The 23,896-nt window shown below is 41.1% G+C and overlaps 1 protein-coding gene across 8 annotated transcripts in view; it reads left to right on the top strand.

Moving 5' to 3' along the window:
• Positions 1-23,896, top strand: part of TNRC6B (trinucleotide repeat containing adaptor 6B) — a 241,799-nt gene that overhangs the window by 112,544 nt on the left and 105,359 nt on the right. The window contains exons 1-2 of one of the 8 annotated variants that reach the window (XM_087868692.1): positions 12,341-19,237; positions 19,569-19,601. The exons of the other annotated variants lie outside the window; for them this stretch is intronic. Coding sequence (XP_087724818.1) covers positions 19,100-19,237; positions 19,569-19,601 — 171 coding nt within the window. The 5' untranslated portion in view covers positions 12,341-19,099. Of the gene's footprint in view, positions 1-12,340; positions 19,238-19,568; positions 19,602-23,896 lie in introns of those variants that run through there. 8 annotated transcript variants of the gene reach the window in all.

The following is a 23,896-nucleotide window of genomic DNA, read 5'->3' as shown; positions in this document are numbered from 1 at the left end:
GGTGTCTTGCTTAGTAAGTATTTCCTTCCCCTTTGCTCTATCTCCCTTTGTTAAATAAACCAGAGAGACTTTTATGGCCCCACAGATCATGAAATGTGTGCACTGATTGCACTGAGCTGCAGCCTGGATAAGGACAGGAGTAGTGCTGAGCCTTTTCTTTTTATTAAAAAGTCCCTACCTACATTCCTAGGGTCTGATGTCGTCTCTTCGTGCTCTCCAGTTTCCTGCAGGCTCTGCCTCTGTGATGTATCCACATTTGCTTGGCCGCTTTTCATATATTCTGTGTTTTGCATCAAAAGGTTCTCAACAGTTTCAGATGAGTTCGTCCCAAGTTTACAAGACAGGAGAGAACATAAAATACATAAAATACAGTGTTTTTTCCTTCATTGTATTATTCTGAGCCTGTACCTGTAAATTCTGTTTATTTAATGAAACTATTAATAGGTTTGATCCAAAAGACAGATAAAATAAAAACTTAGGTCAGTTGCCCACTTTATACAATGCTGTCAAATATGGATGTCCTAGAAATGGCTTTCATTCATTGACTTGGGAATTTAAAAAACTTTTTTTTTTTTTTAAGATTTTATTTATTTATTTGATGGAGAGAGAGACAGCCAGCGAGAGAGGAAACACGAGCAGGGGGAGTGGGAGAGGAAGAAGCAGGCTCCCAGTGGAGGAGCCCGATGTGGGGTTCGATCCCAGAATGCTGGGCTCACACCCTGAGCCAAAGGCAGCCGCTTAACGACTGAGCCACCCAGGCGCCCCCAAAAAACTTTTTTTTTTTTAAGATTTTATTTATTTATTTGACAGAGAGAAAGAGCCCGAGCAGGGGGAGCTACAGTGGGAGAGGGAGAAGCAGGCTTCCCCGTGAGCAGGGAGCACCAGAGCAGGGCTTGATCCCAGGACCCTGAGATCATGAACTCAGCTGAAGGCAGACACTTAACCAGCTGAGCCACCCAGGCACCCCTGGAATTTTTTTTTTTTTAACTCAGAGAACTTTTATCTGTTTACTCATTCAGCAAATAATTATTGAGTACCTATTACATGCTGGATATTGGGATAAGTGCTAGTGTAGTAGTGTGAAGATTTTCTCCAGGTACCATTGCTGAAGTTAGAAAGAATAGAAATGCAAGGAGGCTGGCCAGTGCTCAGAGTTTTGGATGATTACAAGGGAGGGACATCCAGCCCAAGTAGAGGGACCAGCTTGTGCAACGGCCCTGCGGCAAGGGAGGACATTGGTGTACTTGGAGAACTACATATAGAGTGCTTGGACATCGTTGGAGCGTGATGTACATAAGGAAAGAGATGATCAGGAAATGAGAAGCAAAGCTGTAAGATATACATTGGCCAGATGCAGAAGGTCTGTAAGCCATGTTTGGAAGTCTTGATCTTAAGAACAATTAAAGGGGTCTTCAGTAGGAATGTCACCTGTTCATATTGGATTTTTGAAAGATGACTCTGGTTGCACTGTAGGAAATGGCTGGAGAGTTGAGTATAAGACCAGATAGTATTGCAGGCATCGTAGGTAATGGTGGCCTGAACTGGCAGCAGAGTTGAGATGAAGTAGGTAAATCCAGAGACATACAGGAAGAAGATTTCATAGGACCTGAGCACAGAGTATGGGGAAATTAAAGGTGATGCCTCTGTCTCTGGTCTGGGCTACTGATGGATGGTGGTATCATTCACTGAGTAGGGGTGCCCTTCGGGAGACAGGTGTGGGGTTGAAATTATGAGTTCAGTTTTGGAGTTAATTGAGTTTTGAGACATCCAAGTGTAAGTCTGGAGCAGTTAGATATCTGTCCGAAGATAAATATTTGAGAATCGTCATTAGTCCCAAGTCCTCCAGCATTTTCCTTTTTAAGTTGATTTCTTCGGTAAGATGTCCAGAGATGGCAACGTGCAGTGCAAGGTGCTGTTGGATGATGTTAAGGGGACACTGTTTTATAAAAAGGATAAGACTGCATACTCCCATTACCATGATGGTTGCCATTAGAAATACCAAACGAGTTTGAGGGAAGAGAAGGACTAATTTTGGTCAGATTGATCATTGAAGCCTTTATGAGGACGTGTATTTAAGCTAAGCCTAAAAGGGTGGTCAGAATTGTGTAGAGCGTAGAGCAGTCTAGCTAGAGGATTAGTTATGTCCAAGGAGGATTGATGGGAGCTCAGAGATGTATAGGGGAGCTGGGACACCTGCCCAGTAGTTTGGATTCCTAGTAGTTTGGATGGCAGACAGAGGACTTGTTGAAAATATGATAACTGTGTGATCAGAGTGGTTTTTGAGAATGCTAAATGGTAACGGGCAGAGGACTGGGGGCTAATTTAGAGTCAGGCGGGCCAGTTTTGGTAAAAAGGGACTAAGAAAGGGTCTGCTGTAAGACTGCTGTGGTGTGGCTAGAAGAGGGACCAGGGCTCTGGGATTTCAAGGTGAATGGTGGGAATCTTCAGGAGGAGTGAAGATGTACTCCAGGTCAGACGTCCTGAATTTAAGAAGGCAGTGGGACTCCCAGAGGCAGCTGTTTAGCAGACAGTGTGAAGCTGAAGCTTGAGAAAGAGGTCAGAAGTGGAGATAAAAGATTGGAAGACATCCACATAGACATGATAGCTGATGCTGAGGGAGTGGATGAGCTCACCATGGAAGTGCAGAGAATGGAAAAGAGAACTGAGAATAGGTCCTTGGGGACAGGAAGAGAAAGAGAACCTGGGAAAGGATTAAAAGGAAAGTGATTATGTAGGACAGTTTGGAATCGTTGCTGAAGAGGACGGAAGGACTTCTCAATCTCAGATGTGGTCAGCAGGAAGAACAGTATGTGGTTACGGCAGCATTCCCAAACCTAGTGTTGGGAGGTGTTCCAGTGGGAAAGGTTTGGGAATCAATAGGTTACTCCAGCAGGCAGCATCCAGTAGAAGTGGAACGTGAAAGGCACCTGGCTGGCTCAGCCAGTAGAGCATGTGGCTCTTGATCTTGGAGTTCTGAGATCCAGCCCCATGTTGGATATAGAGATTGCTTAAATAAAATAAACTTAGAAAGAAAGAAATGGAATGTAAGTCATGTGTTAGTTTACATTTTCCAGGAGTCACATTAAAAAAGTAAAAGCAACAGGTGAAAATAATTTCAATAATGTATACTTTATTTAACCTAATATATGCAAAATATTATCAATTTAACATGAAATCAATTTTAAAGTATTTAAATATTTAAATACTTAAAATTAGATGTTTGACATTCTTTTTTTTTCATACTAAGTCTTTGAAATCTGGTACGTATTTTATACTTACAACACATTTCAGGTTGAACATGAAATTTTCATTGGAAATACTTGATCTGTATTTAGATTTCATAAAATTTACAGTTGAAATTGTACAGTTGAAGTACACCTACATACCCAAGTTTTTCTAAACATACAAAAAATTTTCCAGGAATGGAAATGAGTATAAACTTCAAATTTTAAATACTTGAACTAATAGACAATTGACAATTCCATTTCTAAGTCACACCAGTCTTACTGCAGGTGCACACTGGCCATGTGTGGCTACCGTATTGGACAGCGCTGGGTTATTGCAAAGTAAATGGGTTACCTTGCAGCTAATGGGCATTTTGAAAATAGCCAAAGCATCATAAAGCATTCTTACCATCACAAAGCATTTCATAGGACCGGTGTTTCTTAGAACACATGGTGGATTCTGCTAGTAGAATTTTTAGATTTGGAAGGGTCAAATGCTATCTTTGCATGTGAGGAGATGAACTTTTTATTTTTATGCGAGTGCACAGGTTCCAAAATTTAAAACAAATTTTACAAAATTGTTTTAGCTAAGGTCAACAGGATGGTATATTGGTAGAAGTTCTTAAACACGCCAATTTGTGTCATATTTCAGAATTGCTAGGTGCAGAGACTTACATTGAAAAGCAGATTCATTCAGTTGAAGAGATGGGAGTCCTCCTGCCCCCTTTTTGACCTTGTCGAATTTTGGAGTTAGTGGGTTGGTGGTGGCTCCAGGCAGGGCGGTATGAAATCAGAATTTGAGTGTTCTTGGAAGCTTTCAGTCATTGGTCCCAGCCATCTAGCGTAGGTAGAGGTGTTTGAGGGGGGAAAGGAGAGCCAAAGGGCTAATATTTTGTGCGTGTATCTCACTTCGGTGATAGGCAGGCTGTTAGGCCTTAATCCTCTTAGACTCATTTTGTATTTCTTGCCATCCTGGGCTAGTGTAATATTTACTAAATATGAGTGGTTTGTAAAAAGCAGGTTCAACGATTTTTATTTAATCATCTCATTGATTTAGATTGCTTTGTAGTTACTAATTAGACCTTTTAAGTAATAACCAGTAAAGATAGAAATTATCTTGAATTGCGGTTGGAACCAGACAAACCTTGCTCACACTGGAGAGTAAGCAGTGGTTTTTGGTTGCTGCAGTTTCATTTCAGCAGACATAAGGGAGCTTATTTTTCTGTGAAGTGCCGTGTAAGAGTTTGAGATGTCAGCTATTCTGTGAAGCCCTGTGTTTTGTTTTGTTTTGTTTTTAATCCATATGGAAATTAATCCCTTACATTTTTGTTTTCCTTTAGAAGTGCATTTCAGTTATCCGTTTATGCCTTTGTGAAAACCAGACTGAACAGTGGTGGGTTTAAGTAATGCCTTAGACTGCTGTAATAAGGCCAGAGACCGAGCTGAAGATCCCTCCCCGCTCCCTCCCAGGAGCCCAGAGCAGCATCTTGTACCTCTCGGTGCCATTGTTTCTTTTACTCCTTTGCTTACAGAAAATAATTGCTGTTCTTTTTATGCCAAGAAGTTCCTATTTATAAGTTGAAGTTAGATAGATAATTAGGTATCTTGAAACAGTGGCTTTCAAACTTTTTGTTTGGCTCTGCAGTAAGAAGCACCATTTGCGTTGAGGCTCTGTACATACGTGAATGTATACACAGAAGCAAAAGTATTGAGTTCCTGCTACTATGTGTAATGTATTCTGATGTATTCTATTCAAGTCTGTTTTGTTAAAAACAAACGAACAAACAACCCAGGGGTGCCTGGTTGGCAGTGGGTTAAGTGTCTGACTCTTGATTTTGGCTCAGGTCATGATCTCAGAGTCCTGAGATCCAGCAGCAGGGAGTCTGCTTGAGATTCTTTCCCTCTCCCTCTGCCCCTCCCTCTGCTTGTGCATTTTCTCTCTCAAATAAATAAATAAATCATTTAAAAAAAGAGAGAGAGAGAGAGAAACACCCCAAGCCAAAAAAGCTGATCCCAACCCACTAATTTGATTTAATGATCCACTAAGGGTTGTCTCACTGAGGTTGGGAGAGGTTTTAGGGAACCACATGTGAGACATCGTATTCTAGTTTTGCTGATTTTGAGAATCAAACATCAGTTCACTCAGTTATCATACCAACCATATTCATAAGCGATTTTTTTAAAATGTTAATTTGTTACTTGAATTTGTTACTTGAAGTAACAAATGTGTGGGAGGTGGATTTTTTTGATGACCAGAATGTTGGCCTCCCTGCCCAGAGCATTCCATTCAGATCAAAAAGGAGTTGACCATCCATACTGAAGAATGGAGATATGATTTTCCTCTAGATTTTAGAGAAGCTTAAATAGAAAACACCCTTTTACCAGATTATATATTCTCTCTTGGAAAAGCCCCACAGAAAACACTGCCATACTCATCTTTGGAGGGGGCAGGGGACACTTCCCTGCCCCCTCTCCAGGTTTCATAAAGATGTATTTCCGCTATTAACACATTCTGTTTTCACACACGGGTTAATACATTTTATAAGTTCAGGATTTCCCACTGTTTGTTGGGGTACTAGTAGCTTTGCTTGCAAGAAAAAATAAAAAGTTCTTTCCTGATTCTGAATTAAACTGGTTTTTGCTCACTATAGGACTTGGAGTCTTTAAAATGCTAATGTACATTGGGGAATCTTAAGTAATGTGTATATATAAAATCTTAAAGTACCAGGTTTTTGGTTTTTGGTTTTTTTAGACACAGTTTGAACAAATGCATCATTAGCTTTCCGTTTTAGTTATTCCTTTCTAAAACTATGGCCTAGTCACACAAGCTGTATTTGGCCCAAGTCCTTTCAGGCCCTCTCTCATGGTGGTTCCCAGACTTGGGTTGCAGGGAACTGTAACATAAAAGCAGTAGTGGGAGCCAACATGTTTACCAGTTTTAAATTTGCCAGGTAAAGGCATTTTTTTTTAAACTCACCATTTATTACCATTGTTTCAAAGAAAAAAACATTTTAACAAACAGTTGAATGGAAGGTCTCAGAATAAGAGACATCTCATTAAGTTGAATATAGCTTTATGAAAACCATTACATAGGAAATATATATCAGCACAGGTACTAAAGTTCAGCGTTTGGGAACCACATCCTAATTATAGACCATCTCTTAACATGTGTTACAATTAACTGTGTACTTCCTGGTTTTTATTAGCCTCACTCACAGGAGTAAACCTTACTTCAAGTTCTGGGACTGCCTTCCTTCATTCTTATTTACTGGCTACAGTGGTGATGATTTCATTGACTCCCACTTTTTAAAAAATTACTTTGTTCCCTCGGCATATACTGTAAGCAAGTAACCATTCTACTTTAAGAAAAGAAACCAAGCCAATTCTATTAGGTGTTGAGCAGTTGTAGAATCTAAAGTAATCAAAACCTGTAGCAAAGTTTATCTGATTTAATGAAATATACAATGATGGTGATTATGTAAAAGCGGCAGGTGGATCACAGAACTAAATAATATTACTTATGTACATTTTTGTCAGCCTGTTGGCTCTTTATCAGTTATGAATAATGGCCATGACACATTTTGCCCTATTATGTACATTTTTATGTTCACCATCCCACTTGTACATTTTAAATGACCAAGACCTTAAATCTGGCAGCCCCACATCAAATGTCCCCTCTGTCTTTTCTTCAGCCAGAGAAAGTGCTTCTTAGGTGCACTTTACTCTCTAATCAAGGGGTGCATGGCCAGCAGCTCACTGGCCCTGCTTGGCAGTGATAATGCTATCAGCTGGTTGTGGGAGTGGCAGCCCCAGCAAGGGCTTTGCCTCTTCAGCATGGAGGAGGCCTGGGGTGGGCGAGGATAAGGGGAGAGGCTGCTGTTAACAGTGGAGGGTGTTTGGGAGCAGTAACGTGGAGGGCGGACTTGAGTTTGAGCAGGATATACTGCAGGTTCTATGCACATGCAAGAGTTTATTACCTCAGTGTTTATGTGTCAGGCACTGTATAGTGCTGGGAATACAAAGATAAAAACAACCTGACTTATCTTTGGGACTCAACCAGGGAAGCTGCCTGTAATAAAGATAAAAGCATGATGCCTGGGGACCCTGGAGGATGGGAGGAGAGGCCTTGGGCACTGGGGAAGTCCCACCAAAGAGGGAGCATTTGAGCTGTGTCTTAAGAGGTAATTAGGAACCACTTGGTGGAAAGGATGGTCAATAAATCAGGGGCACTGTAGTGTAGTGGTTAAGAACTCAGGTTCTAAAGTCCGGACAGCCGTGTGGTTAGGTCAGCCCAGTGTTGGGCAAGTATTATCTGTATGTCTCAGCTTTTCTCACCGGTAAAATGAGGAGTAATAATAGCACCTACCTCAAAGAATAGTTATGAGGATTAAATGAGAACACATTTGAAGTGTTCAGCATATTGCTTGGAGTCAGTGTTAGCTACCGTTTTCATTAGTTTTATTGTCAGCATTTTAGGCAGAGGAAAGAGCGTCAGCAAAGACAAGGAGTTAGGGACTGGGCGAGGGTGGGAGATGGTGAGACACTAGCAGGACACAAGGGCAGGCTGTCTGGGTGAGAGTGGAAGGCTTGGTTGGCCTTTGAGTATTCTAAGAAATTTGGATTTCATCTTGTAGAAAGCAGTTAAAAAAATCAGCTGTGCCTCACTTGATCTCCAGGTTGAGTATGTGATAGAGGGGGAAGAGATTGTGGCCAGTCAAAGCAAGAGGAGCAATCGGAAAGTAAAGTTAAGGCAGTGATAGTAAAAGTGGAAAGACCAGATTTTGGAGACACTTCTGAATTATAATCCATTGAATATGATCAGAAACGGAGGAGTTGTAGGTAAGGCCCACGCTGGGAGAATGAGTGATGCCATCAGTTGGCGTGGGTGTTCAGTGGATAGAGGAGGGGTTTTTAGTATGTAGTAGGGTGAGGATGGGGTCTGAGAGGTTGTGGTTTTGATTTGGACATAGTTTAGGAGTTTACTGGACAGTTAATATAGCTGGGCAGGTAGAAATAAGGGTCTGGAGCATGAGAGAGTTTCCCAGACATCAGCTGACATCTAGAGATGGTCATCTAAGCCATGAGAGTGAGTGTTCCCTTAGCAGAAGGTCAGAAGAGTGGGATGAAGATAGGAAAAAAGGGTGCTGCAAGAGAAACCCAGACAGGAAAGAGTTAGGGAACTGAAGGATAGTCATCAGGAGGTCAGTCGAGATAAGCCCTGAATCTGGGTAGCTAGATTGGCCTGGAGGAGCTCAGTGCATCAGGTTCAGGGCTCCGTTGAGCCCAGCAGCCCCAGCACATTGTCATCCTGTTTGCCCCTGTTGTCACATTGAGGAGTCTCCCCCATGTGTTTGGGGGTCTTTTTCTGTCAGTACAGTGAGCAGCTGTGGGCCAGAAACTAGTTGTGCTCCCTTCTAAAACCCCAGCACTGTGACATGCAGCAAGTGGTCAGTGCACTTTTTTTTTAATTGAAATATAGTTGACCCACAATGTTGTGTTAGTTTTAGGTACAACGTAATGATGTGACAAGTCTATGCGTGATGCTGTACTCACCATGATATGTGTCGCTACCATCTGTCACCATGCAGCATTATTATAAATGTTATTGACTGTGTTCCCCGTGCTATACATTACATCCCCATGACTTACTTATTTCAAGCTGGAAGTTTGTACCTCTTAATCCCCTTCACCGATTTCACCATCCTCCTAGCCTCCTCCCCTCTGGCAACCACCAGTTTGCTATATTTATGATTCTTGTTTTTTTGTTTTGTTTTGAAATTCTACGTATAAGTAAAATCATGTGGTGTTTGTCTTTCTCTGTCTTATTTCACTTAGCATAATACCCTCTAGGTCCATCCATGTTGTCACAAATGGCAAGAACTCATTCCTTTTTTTTTTTTTTTAAGATTTAATTTTAAGTAAACTCTGTACCCAATATGGGACTCAAACTTACAACCCCGAGATCAGGAGTCACATGCTCTACCAACTGAGCCAGCCGGGTGCCCAAGACCCATTCTTTCTTAGAAGCTGAGCAATATTCCACATTTGTGTATATGCCACATCTTTATCCACTCGTCTGTCAGTGGACACTTAGGTTGCTTCCATATCTTCGCAGATATGTAGATAATGTAATTTCAAATTAGTGTTTTTGTTTTCTTTGGTAACATACAAAGTAGTGGAATTACTGGATTGTAGTGTATTTCTATTTTTATTTTCTTGAGGAACCTAATACTGTTTTCCACAATGGTTGCACCAGTTTATATTCCCAGCAGTGCCCCAGGGTTCCCTTTTCTCCACATCCTCGCCAACACTTGTTATTTCTTGTCTTTTTAATACTAGCCATTCTGACTTATGTGAGGTAATACCTCATTGTGGTTTTGATTTGCATTTCCCTGATAATGAGATATGTCTTTTCACGAGTCTGTTGGCCATCTGTAGGTCTTTGAAAAAATGTCTATTCAGGTCCTCTGCCCACTTTTGATCAGATTATTTGGTCTTTTGCTTTTCCCTGAGCATTTGTTGAATGAAGAAATGAATCAAGAATGACTTGGATTGGGGCGCCTGGGTGGCTCAGTCGTTAAGCATCTGCATTTGGCTCAGATCATGATCCCAGGGTCCTGGGATCGAGTCCCGCATCGGGCTCCCTGCTTAGCGGGAAGCCTGCTTCTCCCTCTCCCTCTGCCCCTGCTTGTGTTCCCTCTCTTGCTGTCAATCTCTCTGTCAGATAAATAAATAAAATCTTATTTAAAAAAAAAAGAATGACTTGGATTAACTCAATAAATACCTATTGAGTGTGAGTGCCTGATGTATTTTAATAGCTATGCTAGTCTCTATGGATAAAGCAGTGAGCAAAATGGATAAAAATCCCTCCCCTTGTAGGACTTACATCCTAAAGCATGATTCAGAAGGCTAAGGAGAAGGAGCAAGTGGAGAGGTAATGATTGAAAGTGTAAGATGAGCTCTGTATCCTTATCATCCACAGACTGAACTTGGCACCGAGTAGGCCTTTGGTACAGTTAGTTGACTTGAACATGGGAGGGAGGGTCTAAGAAGAGAACTGAGATGTGGGAGGAGATTTGCTGCGTATATGACAGGTTAGCCTTGGAGAGGGAAGAGTAAATTTGGAAATAGAAGGAAGAATATTTGAGGGAGTTCCCTTGAGAGACATTCACCTCTGAATGGGAGTCACTCCTCTCTGTAAAACAAAAGATGAAGTCTGAGCAGATAAAGGGGAGCATAAAGAGATAAAACATTTGGAACAGCCTTCCCACCCCCACCACCAAAGAAAAGGAAGAAAACCATGAAACATCTACCAGCTCTTAGGACTTTGCTGAGAGAGAAACCCTTCATTTATGATTGCAGCGATCTTTGGCCTTGCAGGTTTTTTCCAGCCAGTCATGGTGAAGAATGCAGTTGGTTAGGGTTCATTTGAGGCTGAGTGAGGACTGGCCTAGAAAGGTAGTGTGGGATAACCAGGGGTGAAGTCTTTGGGGGAATGCTGGTGACTGTTGGTGAATGTTCAAGAGTCCAGGCTCCGTTGGGAGTAAGATGAAACCAGAATGCAGCAAATGATCTGGCAGAATAGGCAAAGAGAGGGTCTGGATGGGAGGAGGTGAGAACTTCCATACTGGAAGGGAAAGAGGAGCGCCTGGCTGGCTCAGTCAGGGGAGCACATGATTCTCTATATCAGGCTTATAAGTTTGAGCGCCACATTGAGTATAGAGATTAAGAGATTTTTTTTTTTTAAGTGGAAAGATAAAATTACTTGCTGTGTGCTTCCTCTAAGGAATGCCAGGCACACTGTCTAGCCTTCCATATGTTCACTGAGTGAATCTTCATCAGGACTCTTCAAACTAACTACAGAGAGGTTGAGTGTCTTGCCCAAGGTTGCACAGGTAGGACGAGTGGCCCAGACAGCTTTGGCTGCTGCGTCTGTGTGCTTAAGCAGTATGTTCCGCTGCCTTAGGGGGAAGCCAGGTGTGAAAGCTTCTCCCAGGCCACGTAGCTTTGCAATAGCTTCCTGAAGTTGCTGCGCCACCCTTCCTTCTAGGAGAAATATTTGGGGTGGCATGGAAGGGTGCAGTTGACTCTTGCCTCCCTTTTTAAAAATAAGTTTCTGTATTTTAGGCAACAGTGTATTTTATGTGTAGAACTCTCAGTTTTTTCCACCTGCCTTGCTTGTGCCCAAATATCTTTTAATAGGAAACAAAGATGATTTCACAATTAGAGAAGACTAAATGCCTGTCAGTCCATGACTTCTCCGAGCTGCAGCACCTTTATGCATCTGTACTCTTCCCCCCATTAAACTGAGGAGAGCCAGACCAGATTGAGGGATGCAGAGACTGAAGAAAAGCTTGGCTGATGCGCAGTGCTTAAAGGGAGGGGAATCTGGCCATTTGCCTCTTGCCGAAATAGTGGTAGTGTCAGCAGTGGTTTGGCGTGGGGTGAGGAGTTTGTAGTTCCCAGTCTGACAAACAAGACTGTGTTCTTCTGAGGGAGAGTCCCCTTGTGTTTTAGGGTACATTGGCTTTTCTGGGTAACTAGTTGGACTTACATTGGATGAGGAGTTTAGTCCCTGGCCCTGAGCCTTCCACCTGTGTCTGAGGTCTGTGACGTATCACTCAGAGCCTGGGCCCTTTGCAGATCCAAGGGTGATGCTCTTTGACCCTTGCTTGGAGGCTGTTAGCAGCACAGAGGCTTTGCAAATGAAACATGTAGACCACTTTATCCCTCTCTATGAAGAAGGAATTACTTGTGGAAGCAACAGTGCGTATTCATGGTACCTCAGCTTTTGGTTTGCATTCTTTTAATATCTGGCTTTGCTCTGGAGGCAGTTTGGAAGGAAGGCCCTTATATCTTCCATGTCTTCCATGCAAACAAATTTTCATGATTTTAAAAGAAATGACACAGCAAAACCACATAATTTTACATACCAAAAGCTTAGATATTTCAAATATTGAACATACAGAGAAATAGATCATGTGGCATTATTTGCTAGCAATTTTTAGAATCACTCCTGATTCTAGTGTTTTATGTTGAGGCCATGTGTTTGAAATGTTTAACATACTGGGATCTTTGCAGTTCTGCTCGGTTTGCTTCTGGGGACCAGCTTTTTTTTTTTTTGTCTTTGTCTTTTTGGTTTCTTTGAAAAACACATCACTAGGCTATCCCATAGTGCATCACATTATTGACACCTGTAGGTGGTTGTTGTTTTTAAGATTTTATTTATTTATTTGAGAGGGAGAGAGCACCAGTGGGTAGAGGGGCAGAGGGAGAGGGACAAGCAGATTCCCCGCTGAGTGGGGAGCCTGACACAGACATGATCCCAGGACCCTGAGATCATGACCTGAGCCGAAATCAAGAATTAGATGCTTAACTGACTGAACCACCCAGGTGCCCCAGGACCTATGGTTTTTAAAAATTGCTTACCTCTAATGGATTTTTATTAATAAGATCTTCTTTTAAATCCTAATATTTAGTCACTGGTACCTGACAGAGATGGTTAGGCAAAAACCAGAGATAACCCTCAGGCCAGGATCAATTGGGGTCTCTAGACTAGTTGGCATCTTTATTTGGAAATCAAAATCGAAAATACAGCCTATTTATTTCTCATTTCTTTCCCCATGAATACCAGTACTATTCTCCTGGGTAAGGGATAAGTTGGCTGCTCATTTTTAGGTCATAGAACTCTTGTTGGTATTTTTTCATGTTTCCCTTGTTTTGGTCAGGGGCAGACACAATTTAAGAAGGCAGTTATGGGGGCACCTGGGTGGCTCAGTTGGTTAAACGTCTGCCTTCAGCACAAGTCATAGTCTCAGAGTTCTGGGATTGAGCCGCATGTCGGGCTCCCTGCTCAGCGGGAAGTCTGTTTCTCCCTCTCCTTCTGCCCACCCCCCCCGCACTCATTCTCTCTCTCTCAAATAAATCAATAAAATCTTTAAAGAAAAAAAAAAAAAGGAAGGCAGTTATGACCCATGTTCTTCTATAGGTTCTCTCTAAGGTTCTGTGTGACCAAACTGGAAAACGCTGCTCTGAATGATACCAAGGTTTTCTGTGAGGCTTCGGGTGGGTTGTGGGTGGGGGTCATGAACTCGTATTCATTAAGTGCCTGTTATATAGCAAGTACTTTCCATTACCTTATTTAGTCCTCATGACATCCTGATGTGGAGAATGGTTTGCTTTTAAGAAAGATGGCATGCCCAAAGCTTGGTAACTGGTCTGGGGCCACATAAACAAGGACGTGGAGGAACGAGGTGCTGTAACCTCAGAACATGTTCTCTTCCTAGGGGCGCCTGGGTGGCTCAGTCATTAAGTGTCTGCCTTCGGCTCAGGTCATGATTCCAGAGTCCTGGGATCGAGCCCCACATCGGGCTCCCTGCTCAGCGGGAAGCCTGCTTCTCCCTCTCCCACTCCACCTGCTTGTGTTCCCTCTCTCGCTGTGTCTCTCTCCATCAAATAAATAAAATCTTTAAAAAAAAAAAAAAAGAACATGTTCTCTTCCTAAGCCTGTGGGAATGCAGTACAGACTAATTTGTTAACTGGATGAATTCCTGTTTTGTAAAGTGCAATGTCCTATGGACTCAGAGGATGGGGGTCCTCAGCACTGCATCCATAATAAATAATGGGGGACAGCAAGGCAAGGACTGATGGCACGCAGAGCAGGAGATTTAGGGGGCAGTCCTGGGTGGTCAGTGAAAGGCATTTTCTTTTCTTTTTTTTTTTTTTTTTAAGATTTTATTTATTTGACAGAGATAGAGACAGCCAGCGGGAGAGGGAACACAAGCAGGGGGAGTGGGAGAGGAAGAAGCAGGCTCATAGCAGAAGAGCCTGATGTGGGGCTCGATCCCAGAACGCCGGGATCACGCCCTGAGCCGAAGGCAGACGCTTAACCGCTGTGCCACCCAGGCTCCCCGGCATTTTCTTTTCGAGCAGCATGATAGGTTAACTAAAAAAAGAGAAATCACTGAATGATTAAAAACCTGATTTCAGATGATTAATTTAAAAGCCAAATTAATAAAGAGACATTTTAAAAAGCAGTTTAACTTTATCAAGTTTAAGTAGTACTTCTTAAAGTGTAATCAAGTAGAGGAGTTATCAAAGCCATAATGAAGAAAATAGAAATCATTTGTAATTAGATAATAATTAAAGGCAAGTACATGCCCAGTGATTTTAAAGTGCTTGAAAACAATTAGTTTTCTTAAGTAGGTTAAACATCTGGGTTACAAGCTTGTTTACACTATTAATTTACTTAACAAACCTGTTCTTCATAGGTGATGCAAAAGTGAACTTCAGCTTGGCTATCTGATTTACAGCAAGTTCCATTTTAATGGATAGTATTTTTTAAAATTATATTTTTTAACATTTAATTTTTAAAAATATTTTTCTTTTCCTCTTTTCCTTCCTGAACAATTCAGTCGTGAGGCCAGTAGGTAGACCGAGAAGGTCAGTGCCCAAGCCCAAGTAGGAAGAGCAGGCCTTCACACACAGAGAGGGACTGGTGTGTTGTAGCGGAGCCAAAGAGAGATGAGAAGGGTACCCACATAGGGCTGAAGTGGCAGCCTCACTGGTAGATTGGTCAGATTGTATGTATCAATCAGAAGGATTGATCGGATAAGTATGTTAAGGATAATAGGAGCCAGCAATTCTCAGTGTCAGAGAAGAGAGTGTCAGATGTTGAAAAGGAAAAAACTAGAATAGACCCTGTGATATTAGATTGGAATCAGAATGTTGGTGTGGACTCATGGGTTTTAATAAGTATTGATAAATATAAAAATACTATAGATGTAAAATGCGTATTTTTTTAAGATTTATTTTTTTTATTTTTAGAGAAAGCAAGTGAGCATGGGGGTGGGGGCAGAGGGAGTGGGAGATAGAGAATCCCAAGCAGACTCCCCAATGACTCCCCACTGAGCCCGATGCAGGCCTTGATCTCACAACTCTGAGATCATGACCTGAGCCAAAATCAAGAGTCAGACACTTAACTGACTGAGCCACCCAAGTGCCCCTTTACATGTGTATTTATACATACATGCATACATACATTTCTTAGCTCTTCCCATAGAGAGGAAGAGAGTACCTGGGAGCAGCAATACCCCAGCAGTGAGCACATCACAGGCCCAGAGCTTGGCTTCTAAATACCATTTTCTACTAAAAGGAATCCCAGCTTCTGGAAGAATGGCTGATTATAGGATTAAAGCAGGAAAGTTTTAAATGAACCTGGAATATCTCGCGCTAGATGTTTTCATAGAATGATGGAGACACTTCAGAAGGACCCAGAAGCCAGTTTGAAGGGGCTCCCACTGGGCCAAATCTGGGGTAATTTGATTATCAAAATTTAAGATGTCAAAGTCATTGATTAAAACCTGTTGAATAAAAGTAAGGGTTCTCACACAGTTTCACCTACTTTGCAATAAAACCTGTGTATGGAGATCTAAATAAATTCAGAGTTCAAGGAATGGGTTATTTAAATTTCAAAGTACCTTCCCACAAAATACCTATTGAATACAAAGAGGAAAAAGACGACAGTGGAGAAATCTGGCAGACACCACCGTAAGCGAGTGATCTGAGTCAATCTCATAGAATGGGACAAATTGAAATTGTGTCACATGATAGGATGCAGTGAGAAGACAGCATCGCTTCAGTGATATTCGTGCCAAGGTACATGACCTGAATCTAATCATGAGAAATATCAGACATACCCAATTTGGGGAATGTTCTACGAATTAAGTGGCCTGCAATCATCTTCAAAATTGTCGAGTCCAAGCAAAACTGAGGAACCATTTCAAACTGAAAGGCACCGAAGAGACAAGTCAGCTAAATGCCACATGTTTCTTAACTGATCCTTTGCTATAAAGACCACTGCTGGGACAGGTGCAGGGGCCTGAAGATTAAATGGGAGGAACATATCAGTATTAATATTCCGATTTTGATAGTTGTGTTGTAGTTAACACAGAAGAATTTTTAAAAGAAAAACATATTAAAGTATTTGGGATGATGAAGCATGAGACTGACAACTTACTCTCAATGGTTCTGGGAGAAAGAGTTCTTTCTTTGTACCACATTTGCAACTTTTCTGAAAGTTTGAAATCATTTCAGAATTTAGAAAGTAATATTCTTGCCTAACAGTCAGATCATGAGAAGTATATAAAATTATAATTCCCCCATTTCTCATTTTAAAATCCCTCCCCACTCCCCCTCAGTTCTACTCCCTGTTAACAACTGATGCATATTCTTCTAGGCATTTTATTTATGTATATAGAGCTGTGTGTATAATATATATTGTAGATTATATTGAGTATGATGTGCCAGGCATGCTGCATTCCTAGGAGTTACAATGGTCAGCAATCAGAAGGCACAGTCCTTGCCCCCTGCCCTGCACCGCCTCCCCCACCATAGTAGCTGTATGGGTGCTATTGTTTCTTTAAGCTCCCTGTCCTGAGAGTCAGTGCGGTGTTGTGGTGGGGGCTTCTGCTCCAAATTGGGATCCCAGCCCTCTGGCAACTGAGAAATCTTACTCATCTTCACTGTGCCCCAGTTTCTTATCTGTAGATTGGAGATGTTACTAGTCCCCATCTAAGAGAATTCTCATTTTGAAAATGACTTGAAACATGCAGTTACCCACACTTATGTGCGGCACGTAGGAAGCACTCAGTAAACGTTAGCTGTTCTGAATATTTAGGTTATTGGTTTTTTACTTTTATAAATACTGCAGTCTTACAATTGCTTTAAATATATTTTTGCATACTTAGCTTTGGAAACTTTTGAAAACCTTTGATTACCTTTCTACCGTGAAGTTTTGCTTTTAATGGATTTGTTAGAGTGCTGTAAAAAACGAGATAGAGTGTGGGTGACACTTGCCTGCAGTTCTCTGCCACATGCATCTGGACCTTGAGCAACATGGAATATGAAATATTGGCTTAATTCCAGATTTCTCTCTGCTCAAGTGTCTCTACTAACATTGTTGCTTTGGGGTTTTTTAAAAAGATTTTATTTATTTATTTGACAGAGAAGTAGGCTCCCCACTGAGCAGGGATTCAATCCCAGGGATCATGACCTGAGTCGAAGGCAGACACTTAAACCGACTGAGCCACCCAGGCAACCCTAACATTGTTTTTATATAGAAATTTCCCAGTGTTCAAATAATTTTAGAATAGTTAGATGAGTTTTGCCCAAATTTGAAAGGATCATTTAATGCAAATCCCTAAGAAGTGTTGTTACTTTTGTCTCAAGTAGTATAAGCCAAGAAAATATTGTATGCCAGGTTTTGAAAAGTTTTCCTAGTGGATTTTGAAAGTCAGAAAATTCATACTTGTTTTAGTTTAGCTAAAGTCACTTAATTTGATGTTTATAGTCCTATATACCCTGCTGCAAATGCTGCTTTAACAACCAAAATAGGCTTTTAAATCCTCCAAATGACTTTTTTTTCTTTTTTTTGCCTCTGGCAGACTTATTTTACAAATGACCAACTTTCTATTAGGAGTTTTAACGAGAATATTTCCACTTATTTGTTACCTTCACATTTGAAAGAAATAACTTATTTTTAGGGCATTATAATTGTAAATGGATTGTGATTTTCCTGCACTCAGTGAAGGAATGTGAGTGAACCATTGCTACCTTTGAGTATGTATAAATTCGTGTAGGAGGAGAAATATGCTTAAGGACTGTGAAGTGGAGGGAGTCTATCTTTCAAAAGGAAAAAAATCATTTTTTAAAAGATTAGTCTGATTTATGTATTGCTTCAAGGTTATGAATGACTTGTTTCTCAATTTGGGGATAGTAGCCACACTGTTGGATAGTCACCCTCATGGCTTTGTGAAGACGGGGGCGCCTGGGTGGCTCAGTCGGTTGTGCCTGGGTGGCTCAGTCGGTTAAGCGTCTGCCTTCAGCTCAGGTCATGATCCCAGGGTCCTGGGATAGAGCCCCTATTGTGCTCCCTGCTCAGCAGCGAGTATGTTTATCCCTCTCCCTCTGCCCCTCTGCCTGCTTGTGCTCTCTCTCTCAAATAAATAAATAAAATCTTAAAAAAAAAATGTTTCCTCCATGTCCCTGGCCCATATGGATCTCAGGTTCTTACACATGTATTGAAGGGGCCCATACGTAGAATGCCTGCTGGAATAGGAACAGGAGTAGACTGAGTTGGGGGGCCTCTGGTCTTCTGATTATTCATCCGGGAGTTGGTACTGCTGCATATCTCCAAAGTTATAGCCCATCAACCTTGCTTCCATCCTGTCTTTCTTCCCCATTCCTGATGTCTTTTCTTGCTTGCCCTTTTTTTTTTTTTAAGATTGTATGTATTTATTTGACAGAGAAATAGTGAGAGAGGGAACACAAGCAAGGGGAGTGTGAGAGGGGAGAAGCAGGCTTCCTGCTGAGCAGGGAGCCCAATGTGGGGCTCGATCCCAGGACCCTGTGATCATGACCTGAGCCGAAGGCAGACGCTTAAAGGCTGAGCCACCCAGGTGCCCCTCTTGCTTGCCTTTCTTGGCCAGATTTTCACTACCCTTTTCCTTTAACAAACTTTTGAATTTAATGAGGAGGATATCAGGCCCGTTTGTTCATTGCCTTAGACTGTGATGAGGCCAAGGTCTGTGTTGAATGAGCTTCAGTTTTGCAGGTTGGCATTAGCTTTCTAGCAGGTTTCAAAAAATGTTGGCCACTGATTATCAACCTGTCTTGTTAAGTATAGTAGAACTGATTATTGGTGTTGACAATGTTGTTTAACAAACTTCACCAGTAGCTAAAACAAAGCACGTTTTTAGTCCTGAACTGTTGGTGCTTCCCAGCCAGCTGTCAGGGCAGTCTCGTGCATCACAAAGACTTCACATGTCACAACATGCCAGGTTTTCCCCACTGCCCAGGTCTGCCTCACCCTCTTAATGGATTCCCATCAGGATTGCTTCTGGCTGTATGACCCACCTTCCTCTTTCCATCAGTTCGTGTCCCACCATTTGCCCTTCCATAACAGAAATCAGCTTCATGAGAATACTGTTTGCTTCTACTTTCATCTCTTCCAGGTATGTCATAAGAATGCAAAAATATACAAGTATGCAATGAAATAGACAAAATTGGGAAGATAGCCCAATAAACTCTTTAATGATTACTTTAATCAGTGCCACTATGGAAAATCTTTATAGTTACAATAAGTTCTGTATTTGAGATAAAATTTTGATATCCGGTATCTTCTTTCTTTATATAGCCTTAGGTTCAGCCATCAGAATATTCTCATGTGGTGAGGCCTTCTGCTTCTGCGATTTTATGTTTTGTTTTCGTTTCCTGCCACATGGCAGGTGCAGCTCAGAAGTACCTCCAGAAACGGCTGAAAATTCTGGTCCCATCTTTCTGCAGGGAGTGATCTGGAATCCAGAAGGGCTGTTAGTCGCGGGTTGGGAAGCTAGTGGCTAGCCTCAACTTGGACTCCTGTCTTGTCTCTGTTGCCTATTATGATGTACCTCTCTCCACTTTCCTTTCCTTCCTCAGTTTGCCTTCTTGCCCTCTTCCCACACACATAGTACTGCCTTCTTCAGCCCTCTGCATCTCACCGTTACCCTAAACGAAAGGGAAGGAACGGAAAAGAGAACATTCTAATACAGAACGTTGGGCAAAATCCTTAACTCTGTGTCTTTATGTGTTGCCACGTCTCTTAAGTTTTTAGAGAATATGAATACTCTTTTGTTTTTCATAAACCACTGGTACTGTTCTTAGTCTCTGGGTTCTTGGTTGTTTAATTATAAGAGAAGGAGGTATGGGACAGGATCTTTTAATGCAAATTTTGGTCAGTCCTGTGAAACCTGAGAGTCTACTATTTATTCACAGACCATTAGGGTAAAGTGGGAGCACAGGTCCAATTCTTTTCCTTCTGGTTGAGGATGCTGTGGTTGGTGTCCAGGGCCAGTCATTCCAGAATCACCTGCTGCCACTTTGGTTCCCAGGGACTGGTGGAACCCAGGCGGCGTACATCTTCCCCACTGGTGACCTGCCCTTCTGCTTCCTCTGTTCCACCATATTCAGAAAAAGCCTCCAGGGGCGCCTGGGTGGCACAGTGGTTAAGCGTCTGCGTTTGGCTCAGGGCGTGATCCCAGAGTCCTGGGATCGAGCCCCACATCAGGCTCCTCCGCTATGAGCCTGCTTCTTCCTCTCCCACTCCCCCTGCTTGTGTTCCCTCTCTCGCTGGCTGTCTCTATCTCTGTCGAATAAATAAATAAAATCTTAAAAAAGAAAAGAAAAGAAAAAGCCTTCAAGTGATGAGCTGGAGTAAATGTTATGTGTTGCAAAGCAGTTTGTGGAACTTGGATCTTAATGCTTGCACCACTGTTTGTAAGCATGATGTCTCTCTGAATGATAACATGTGTAACCGACCCCAGGGGCTACCTGGCCTCATTGATGCTCTTTTGTGAGAGTAATTGACTGCAGAGCAACTGCAGAGCTGCCTGCAGCTATCTCGAAGCTCTGCTCTACTTACACCAACCTGCTATTGTTCTCTCTCTGCCGCCGCCGCTGCTGTGCTTTTTATTTTTAATAAGTTGCCAATTACTGGGGTTTTGTAGGGATACCAATAGTTCACTGAAATGGGCATAGGAAAAATGCCATTGCTTTTTAATCTTTATTTTCTCTCATCCAGTGAAATTATTGATATTAAGAAGACTCTAGGAGCTGTTATATTGAAAATACTGATGCATTTTTATCTTACCAAACAGCACTGTCCAATTTATCCATTTTGAAAACAATGTGCAGGCATATGTAGCAAAGGGTACTTTGCCTAGCATACATTAATTTTGATGACGGTGTTAATATCAGGTGTACTGCACACATGTGATTTAAATAGGCTGGTTAGCTGTTCCCAAGCACTCCCGAACCACACCTGGAGGGTGCTGGGCCTGTGTTTTTGTTTTTTGTTTTTTGTTTTTTCCCCAATTGGTTGGCTTGTTCTCATAGGGAAAATTGTCAATGTGTTTTGTTTGTTTTGTTCAATGATGTGCCCCAAGTGCTTGGAAGAAGTTTAATAAATATTTGTAGCATCACAGAACACAAACAGATGTAATTAAATAAGTAGATGTCATTCACGGATTATTTGTTAACATAAGGTGAGATCATGTTTTTATGCGTTAAAAACTGAGGATTCTTTGGTATGGACTGGAGGTCAAAAGATTACTGGCACTCCGATATGCTGATTCTGTGACTAATATATTAAGAAAGAATTTACGCATAAAACAGTAATGTAATCACCGAAATCACGAGATTAGTCAGATGTTGGCTTGCCCACAGAAGTAGTAATAATCATCAGCCTAGAAGCTCTAGGGTCTGAGTGAGGTCCATTACTGAATCTTGAAAGAGAGTCAGTTAATTTGAAAATTGACATTTAAACATTGAGAATCTCTCTTTTAAGTAATTGAGTAATTATCTGAAAATTGCCCTTGTAACAAACAGAAATAACATTGACTTTTGTGACGTTCTTGGTTTACTATATTTTTTAGTTGTTTTTTAAATGTAATTGTTGAAAGTGTTGAATGTTTATGTCTATAGAATATTTTCTTCTAAATTAATCAGAACAGTAGTTTTGAAACCCTGAATGCAGTATCGATGCTATTTTGATTTGGAAAACCCATCAAGTGAATTTGGGCAGCCTGAGGGGATTTTGATTATTAGGAAATAATAATTCTTCTTGGATTCTGAGGTTAAGGTGGATTTTATTCTCATCTACCACAATACAGGAGACAATACAATGGTTTTTAAGAAATTACGCAGTGGAATCAAATACTGGTTTTTATTTCCAGAGCTACCTCATTGGGTCCTTATCTCTTTAAACCAGTTTCCTCACCTGTAGAATGAGGCTAACAGAATTTAGTGGAGGTTTGAAGATTACATATTTAGGGCAGTGTTTAACACATAATGAGCACTGAAATAGTAGGTATTAATATGGTTATTAAAATGTCTGAGTTCTGGAGGAGATTCTCAGTCAAGAGGTTCCTGACATGAGTATACGATGAGGAACTGTTTCTAAAGATCAGTGTTTCATCTTTTTTATTTAAATGAGTCCCTGTTTAAGAATATAGTTTTTTAAAGTATCATTAGAGTAGCAAGAGAAAATAAAAGAATTTTGGGACTAAACCTAGTAAGGCCTCCATGGAAAAAAAATATTAGGAGACATTAAAATAAGATCTAAATAAGCACAGGGCTTTGTCATGATCGTGGTAAGAAGGCTCAGTAATTTAAAGGTGTCATTTCTCCTCAGATTGGCATTTAAATTCAAAGCAATTCCAATAAAAAGCCCAATAATTTTTTTCTGAAACTTGATAAACTGATTTTAAAATTTATATGGAAGAGAGAACAGAAATAACAAGAGGACTTGCCCTACACATCACTTAACACAGAGCTGGAGAATTAAGGCAGTGTAGTATAACTGTACGGTTAGAGATGGACCAGTGCATCGAGAGTGAAAAGCCTAGATTCAGACTACCACATGTGTATGGAGTCTGTGATAGAAATGGCCTTACCAATCAGTGGGGAAAAGTGACAACTGACACTCAGATTAGCAGAGAGGATGGGCTCTTCGACAAGAGGTGCTGGGATCCTCCATGTGATTGTCTCTGGCAGCTGCCCTAACAAAATCACAAACTGGGTGACTCATAACATCAGAAATGTATACTGTCACTGTTCTCAAGGCTGGGAGTCCAAAATCAAGGTGCTGGCTGAGTGGGGCTCTCTCTGGAAGGCACGGGGAAGAATCTTTCCTTGTCTCTTCCTAGCTTCTGGTGTTTGCTGGCAATACTTGGGCTTTCTTGGCTTGTCACTATAACACTATAATTTCTGCCTCCATTTTCATGATCATTTCCCCATGTATAAGGATCAAATCAGACACAGTGTATACAAAAATAAATATCAAATGGTTTCATATAAATATGAAAAGATTTAATATTTACAGAAACAAATATAGAAGAATATTTGTGATCTTGGGATGGGGATGTTTAAACACAGTGCAAAAGCACAAATCAGGAATGAAAAAAGTTGTTTCATTCATATTTTTTGTAATTAACTTGCATTCATTAAATGACACTGTATTGAAAGTATCTAAGGGAAAATATTTTCAGCACATATTATCAGAAAAGGATTTGTATCCAAATTCATAAAGTACTCTTACAAATTGATAAGAAAAAGATCTAGTAGAAAAATAAAGAAATAAATTTCATGGTAGAAAAAAACCTAAATGGCCAATAAATGTAGGGGGAAAAAATTCAACTTAATTGGTAATCAAGGAAATGCAAATTAAACCACAATGAGATAGCATTTTGTATTCCTCAAATTAGCAAAAACTTAAAAGATTGGAAAATACTGTACCAAGGATTGGTGAGGATATGGGGCAACAGGAATTGTTACACTCTTCTGATGGGAGAGTAAATTGTAGTAATCACTTTGGAAAACAATAACAGTATGCAGTAAAGTTGGAAAATGGACAACGGGTGACCCAGCAGCTTGAGGTATCTGCAATTAACCTGCCTCACTGAAGAACTCTTGTATATATGCTTGTATAGGAGGCGAGTATCTGGATGTTTACACTGTGTGTAGCAGCACCAATTGGAAACCTAAATGTCCATCAAAAGGAGGATGGATAAATATGTTGTGGTACGTTAATGACGGAATTCTGTACAGCATTTACATGAATGAACCGTACACGACAT

Source organism: Ursus americanus, chromosome 17 (genome assembly GCF_024610735.1).
Source record: "Ursus americanus isolate L20-20 chromosome 17, mUrsAme1.1.p, whole genome shotgun sequence".
Classification (NCBI taxonomy): Eukaryota; Metazoa; Chordata; class Mammalia; order Carnivora; family Ursidae; genus Ursus; species Ursus americanus.
The sequence above is the reverse complement of the archived record's forward strand: the minus strand, read 5'-3'. Positions and strand labels throughout refer to the sequence as shown.